The sequence below is a fragment of the Syngnathus acus genome, chromosome 3, assembly GCF_901709675.1.
Source record: "Syngnathus acus chromosome 3, fSynAcu1.2, whole genome shotgun sequence".
Lineage (NCBI taxonomy): Eukaryota > Metazoa > Chordata > Actinopteri > Syngnathiformes > Syngnathidae > Syngnathus > Syngnathus acus.
In genome coordinates this window covers 3,548,118-3,554,951 of record NC_051089.1, presented here as the reverse complement: position 1 = coordinate 3,554,951, position 6,834 = coordinate 3,548,118, and the positions used below count along the sequence as shown (strand labels likewise).

At 41.1% G+C, this 6,834-nt stretch overlaps 1 protein-coding gene across 2 annotated transcripts; it reads left to right on the top strand.

The window, feature by feature from the left end:
• Positions 1-3,077: 3,077 nt before the first annotated feature.
• lrrc28 (leucine rich repeat containing 28) lies at positions 3,078-6,657 on the top strand. Of its 2 annotated transcripts, none has more exons than XM_037246603.1 (10): positions 3,078-3,216; positions 3,827-4,063; positions 4,140-4,180; positions 4,262-4,299; positions 4,411-4,548; positions 4,864-5,070; positions 5,143-5,245; positions 5,427-5,609; positions 5,681-5,842; positions 5,952-6,657. In XM_037246603.1, the coding sequence occupies exons 2-10, from the start codon at positions 3,896-3,898 to the stop codon at positions 6,019-6,021; spliced, it is 1,110 nt and encodes a 369-aa protein (XP_037102498.1). In that variant the 5' UTR covers positions 3,078-3,216; positions 3,827-3,895; the 3' UTR covers positions 6,022-6,657. The 2 variants fall into 2 exon arrangements, with proteins under 2 accessions (XP_037102498.1, XP_037102499.1); XM_037246604.1 differs by having other exon boundaries at positions 3,080-3,216; positions 5,427-5,602; positions 5,683-5,842.
• The last annotated feature ends 177 nt before the right edge of the window (positions 6,658-6,834 follow it).

Here is a 6,834-nt window from a genome sequence, read left to right as displayed (position 1 = left end):
ATAAATATATATGACTTGATGAGTATATAAGAGACCTTCAGGTTGAATTTGTTTTGGTTTTTTTGTTAAATGTAACTGAGCTGGTTTCAAAGAAGTACGCCTCATATTTTTTTTCTTTGAAAAGAGTCCCAAGTAAATCTCAGGTTTGTGCTGCCATTTTGGGCTTTATTTGTTAAGGATTGTTAGCCCTGTTGTCAATAAAAATAAACACGCAATTCTTGATGATATATATATATAAAAATCACACACATTTGTACATGCCCGCCTCTTCACCGCACTCTGTTTTCGCCACCAAATGGATGGATGTTAGTTATGATGTTAGTACTCTCTCGTTTTAAGCTAGCTGTCGCGCACAACCTGCCACGTGGTCCTCTCATTTCCAATTTTTATAAAACAAAAAAATGAATAGTTTGTCAGCAACCACAAGTTAAATGAAATTGTTTTGGTCTAACTGTAACACTAGCTGCTAAGCTGGCTGCTCCTTGAGTTCCTGACTCTTTCCAAATTTTAATAATTCGTATTTTTAGATAGGCGCTGTGCTAGCTCACTTGCTAACTGTTACTACATTGATAGGCTGTATTAGCCTCTTACGTTCAACTAGCTGCTCAACTAGTTACTGAGCTAGTCCTCAAACTAGCTGTCATAAATATACCGCGACAAAATGGTATTTTGAGTGTGGTACACAAAATCAAATCTTCCCAAAATTATTATTTTTTTCAGTATTGTACAGGTATGCTTAATCATTACAAAATGGACATTAATATATGTTTTTAAACACTACACTTTTTTAAAAATTATTCTTCAGCTAGCATCCAAAATGTGACAGCTGACTTAGCTGGCTAGCTAGCTATTGCTAATGAAGACATCAAGTCTTGCTCTACAATAAAATATCGTTAAATCACCCTACAAAATGGCGGCAGTATACAGATGGCTGATAACGCTAAAGATGCTTCTGCTCCCTAAGTAAAAGGCTGAATTAATTTATTTGTATGATTTATTGAAGAAATATTGGCCAGCCCAGTTGTTGTGGGGTTTTTTTGTGTGTAAATCACTGTACAGAAATAGCTGGAGACTTTTTTCTATTTGTTTTGATACATTTTTGAGGGTTTTTTGATACTTTTGGGGAAAGGGGGAAGGTTTTTCTGTTTTTCATTCAACCATCCATCTACCTCACTGTTGTCTTTTTGAATTCAAATTATGATACGGCAGAGCTTTACTTTAACTTCACAATTACAAATCACAAACCAAACAGCACAGAAACATGGGAATTATGTTTATATGACCACATAGATAATCGACCAAGTTTAACTAGGGTGCGTGACTGTGGTTCTAAACTGTAAGAGATGTCGTTGGACTGGGACAGTGTAGTCAAGATACATCTGGATGGAAATAGTTTTTTGTGCCATTCAATAAAGAGAGCATTAGGACCACAAGTCATTTGAGAAAATAAAGTTGGCATATTAATGCAGCTGTAACATTCCACGACAAAAATGATCAAATTGCCATAAAAAGTCTAAATGTTTTGAGAATAGTCAATATGTAATGAAAGTATCAAAGCTGTAATATAAAACGGGAAAGTCATTGCGTTACCGCGAGAAAAAAAATCTAAACTACTGAAAAACACATATGGCAAAAGTAGTCGGAATATTGTCAGAGATGGGTTTAAAAAAAGGAAAAAACTAAATTTGGAGGTCACAAGTGTACATTTATAAATTACTGTTCACCATTTTTCAACTTGGATTACGATTTAAGATATACAGAAGTTAAATTGACGTCTTGTAAGATGACCTCTTGATCCTCCTGACATCAGGATTTTACTTCTAATGTTCAACTTCTGATATCGTTCTTGTAAATTTTTGTATCATAATATTTTGTCTTTAATGTCACTTTGTTGACTATTTTCCATGTTAAATTTCCAATTGTTCTTCCTGTAATATCACAAATGACTGTTCTCCTCAATTGATGACTTTTATCATTTCCGACTTGTAATGTATGATTCATTTTACTGTCACTTATGACTTTGCCGCATAACATGAATATTGCACGTAATGCTGTTGTCCTACGACTTGTTCCTGTGTAACATTGTTACATTCTGACATTTTCTCAAAAGAGTTATCTAATTGAATCCTTTTTGTGTAAATTAGGATTTTGTCTTGTTTATATGCCCCCCCTTTCGATGTGGCCCAAATACTCTTTATATACATCCCAATATATCAGCAAAAGGCGGAAAGAAAGCTGCATTTTTAGTGAAACCCTAAAATAATGCAATACATCTCAGCTCTTTTCTTCTGCCCATGTTTCTGTCGCTGGTCGTAAAAACAAACACGACAATGCTCGATCTTCATCATTGAGTATGTGGAGCCACATTCATACGGGACTGAACAGTTTTTGAAGCCAGACTTTTGGGCAGGTATTTAATTTGCTCCGGGAAGTTATTAATATTAGCAGAGGGGACTGTGTCAGAGTGGACCACATGTTTGTTCAGTTATGGGTCCCAATATGAAAAACAGCAAAAAAAATACTGGCTTTCTGGACTTTTTTTTGGACTTGTTGCCATGGTGACAGACAGGTACGACTCGTTCTTTGGTTTTAAATGCAGTACAGACAGCGATAAGGGATCAGGGAGGGGGATTTCTCCACTGGATGGCCTCAAAATGAAAAAAAATAATAATAATTTTTGCATCCATGGCCAAGTTGATTTTGTACATTTTTCCAACAGCCTTCCTCACAAAAAGTCAGAATGAGTTTTTTTTGTACATGTTTGCAAATGTATGCCGGAGGGTGGAAGATGATTGACTGAAGGAAAAAAAGAGAATGTTTCTCTATTTGTTTTTGGGTTTTTTCTACAAGAGATTTAAGATAAATAAAAATGTATGCAAATCAAAATTGTTTGCCTGTCATTGCGACCCGGCCGCAACGTTCGACGACGGTCGTGACGTCATCATGAGTAAAATAAAAATAAGCATGTGAGCATTATTTTATTATCGCGTGTTGTGAGTTGCTTATAACTAACACCAACATTTAAGTAAACAATGTAGGGGGAAAAAATTGAGATCTGTTATTTGAATGGAAGCCTTGGAATGACGTCACATTATTTTTCACAGCCGAGCGAACTACTTTAGCCTAGCTTAACTTGACGTATTTGACACACGCCCTCGCGTATTTTTACGACTTTGGTATCCGTATCACAACCATGTTACGCCCCTTACAATTCAGGTAACCTCTATATTTTGTTGTTTTCCTCCGCGTCGTGCTAGTGACAGAGAGGCTAATTTAGCTTAGCTTGAACGTTAGGTTGACTAAATAAGTCACTAGTAGCTCTTTAGGCTATTTGAACAGCGAATTATCGTGTGTTTAATGTTAAAAATGTACACGTATCGTGCTGCATGAAGTACCGGGCCTTTTAAAAAAAAAAAGGATGATTTTTGTTATGATTTTGTGAATTAGCTGTCTAATTGTTTTTTTCTCCCACTTTTCCGGCACAGATGATATTTACCAGGGTTTTTCCTGGTTCAAATTAAGGCTCTGCAGCTTTGGCTCAAAGAAGAACCATTCGTTCAGTCATTTGTAGAGATGATCTGTACCAGATAGTTCACGAGAGATATTCCATTTGCAGTCCCTGCGGCAGGTAAAGGAGAAAAACTAGAAATTGTAGATTAACAAAGATTAGGAATTTGTGCGTGCATATAAATAAAATGACATTATATACGCTTATACGGCAGCAACAAAGTGCATGACATCAATTAATATTCCTTTAGTTACATCCAACTTCTACCACACTGGTCACATGAAAAACTCACTTTTCCTCTATTTTGTTTCACTCCAGAAAGACAATGGATGAGTAGAATTGGAAGGAAGACGTATACGCAGCAGAAGAGATAAGTCCTCTTCCAAGATGGCCAGTGAGCTCCATGAGGCCATCTTCATGGCCAAGCAGGAGCGCCACAAGAATCTCTTCCTCAACTACAGGAATCTCAACCATTTCCCCGTGGAGCTGCTCAAAGACGAGGGCTTGCAATTCCTGGAGAGGCTTTACATGAAGGGGAACTTGCTCACCACGCTGGTATGCACTCGATGTCACTCAAAATGTGATGTTCATGCCATAATGCTTCTTTTTTCTTTTTCAAAATTCCTTTTAGCCTGACAATCTTGCACAGAAGCTACCGAATCTAATAGAGCTGTGAGTATTCTTATTTATATACACGATACGAGAGAGAAATAAATTACTTTCTCACGTGTCCCTTTCTTGTTCTCCTTTTAGATATTTGCATTCCAACAACATCGTGATTATTCCCGAAGGTGACTCCCCCTTGCGTTAAACCCGCCCAAATAAAAGCTAGTCATGGAAGTTATTTTCCTCATTTATATGGAGTCAACTAAAACGGTGCTAATTTGCGGCTTTGCATCCAGCTATTGGAAACTTGCCACGGCTGCAGTCACTGGACCTGAGCTGCAACTCCCTGCATCTGCTCTGCCCGGAGATTGGACGACTGAGGTCTTTGAGACACCTGCGACTGTCCAACAACCAGCTCAAAAGTCTGCCGCCAGGTAAGAGTCCGTGCCTTTTTTTCAGGCATCTTTTTCGAGCACGTCGCTGTCACGTTCTTGCACGTTTTTTCTGTAGCAACTTGTGCAAAGTTAGTATTTGCTGGTATCACTTTTTGGCTGCATTACCCTGTTAGGCCAGCAGAGGGAAGCAGTGTTCCGTTTTACAATTTGAGTGTTACTTCTGGACAAGACTGAATTAAAAAAAAAAAATCTTAGTTTGTCAATTCGAGGGGAAATAGCCTAATTAATGTAACAAAAATAAATCGTGTGAATGCTTGGTGGGCAACATTTGAAAAATGTCCATTGTCTCCCAAGAGATTGGTGACCTTCAGTTCCTGGAGACTCTGGACGTGTCTATGAACCTGCTGACATCGCTCCCCGACCGTCTGCACCGCTGCTCGTCCCTGCAGCACCTGAGTGCCGACCACAACCTGCTGAGCCACGTGCCGCGCCACCTCTGCCGGCTGGCTCGCCTCACCCAGCTCTCCATGGCCGCCAACATCCTCACCTTCCTCCCGCTCGGTGGGTGCCATCACGTGTTGTTTTTTTTTGCTTTGTCTACTCTAGCGCGTCCTTATCCTTGTTGCGTTCTAGATCTGGGAGGCTCGCGCGAGCTGCAGTTTGTGTTCGTGGACTACAATGTGGACCTGAAAGGCCTTCCGTCGTACTTGTACAACAAGGTCATCGGATGCAGCGGGTAACATTTTCTTGCTGGGTTTTTCATTGTTGCAGTAAGTTTTGATAAGATGAACAACTACTGCTCTAGTTTTGGATTGGGAACGTGCTCACTTGCAAAGTATAAGGGGAAAACTTGAAATATTTTGTGACGTAACTCCTGGAGCTTTTCAGACATGTTGCCTATTTCTCTGCGTGCGCAGTTGCGGCGTGTCTCCGCCGGGCGACGACCAGGATGAGGCGCTGAGCGAGGCTCTGTTGGGGCTGCCGGCCGAAGTTAAAGCGGTGGCCTCTGAGGCGGACAACGTGGTCCCCTTGGAGGAGCTGGCCATGAGAACGCTTCACCGACTCTACCACCAACAATGGCATCATGCCACAGGTGATGAACTCAGGTGCTGTTTTGAATTGAACGCTGAATTCAAATCGAGATGGATCATAATTGAAACGGTGTATTTGCAGATGTGAATTTCCCGCCTTCCATTCCACTGCCAAAGAGTCTCCTGGATCTGCTGCACTTCCCTCTGGGTCACTGTCACCGCTGCACTCAAGCCATGTTCACAGTCATCTACCCCAAACTCTTCCCGCTGCGACGCACCGCCCTGGCAGCGGTGCACCGCAGGTTTGTTCAACCCACTTTGTCATTTTGGAAAGGAAAAAAATCCATTGCTATATCTCGTGAATTACACGTCATTGTTTTTTTTCTTACCTGTGTGTGTCCACCTCATCAGGACCACAGTCAGTTTTGTGGCCTACTGCTGTTCCAGCCGCTGCCTTCGGACGTTTAACCTCCAGAGCTGAAGTGGAACCGCCATGTTGACGGCGTGACTATTTGGCAACTCAAATAAGGGACATGCAGGGCCACATTGGTCCAGAATAAGACACGAAGTAAATCAGCACTTTCAATCTTTTCGAAATCTCTTTTTAGCTTCCCGTATTTTTTTCTTTTCATTTGCAAAAACAAGTTACCGTAAAGGCGATCCGGCGGACTCCCGCTCTGGATCTCCCTGTTGGTCATGTCTTTTGGATGCGTTGCGTCTGTTCATTTCGTGTGGTACAATGACACTGAAGCTATTATAAATCTGAGCTAACAATGCCCCCTTTAATATTTTCAATGTATTATATAATGATGTTCAGTCTATATTACATTTGCCAGAGGTTCAAGGTTCTTAAGCGTGTGTGAGTCAATGTCTATGACGGGAAGTCGTGCTCGTCTGTGCATGTGTGCACGCGTGTGTGTGTTAATACAGCATGCAACGGACAAGTAATTTCTTGCCTGTGGGTCATGCTGGCTGGCTGGCTGGGCGGGGGCGATGCTGCTCAGCCTGGTGGAGATAACATGCTGTGAAATGTCACGTCATGACACAAAAGTGAGCATTTGGGAGTCTGCTGTTTTACAAGTCAGCTTTTCACTGCATTAAAAAAATTCTGTTGGTATTTCTTGGATGCAGGGTTTTTTTTCTGTGCAGAAATTGTGTTGTTTGTCCCCGAAAAGAAGCAGGCAATGACGAGGAGGAGATGAGCAGTCTGATGTGTGAAGTGATGTGACAAACGGCCGCAAAGTGACGGGCGGTGGGAATGTGATTGACAGCTCATTCCTCCCCCCGCCCCCAC

Coding starts and splice junctions, on each gene's coding strand:
- lrrc28 (XM_037246603.1), top strand. CDS start 3,896: ATGGCCAGTGAGCTCCATGAGGCCATCTTCATGGCCAAGCAGGAGCGC. Junction 4,181..4,261: donor CTACCGAATCTAATAGAGCT/GTGAGTATTCTT, acceptor TTCTCCTTTTAG/ATATTTGCATTCCAACAACA. Junction 5,246..5,426: donor AAGGTCATCGGATGCAGCGG/GTAACATTTTCT, acceptor CTGCGTGCGCAG/TTGCGGCGTGTCTCCGCCGG.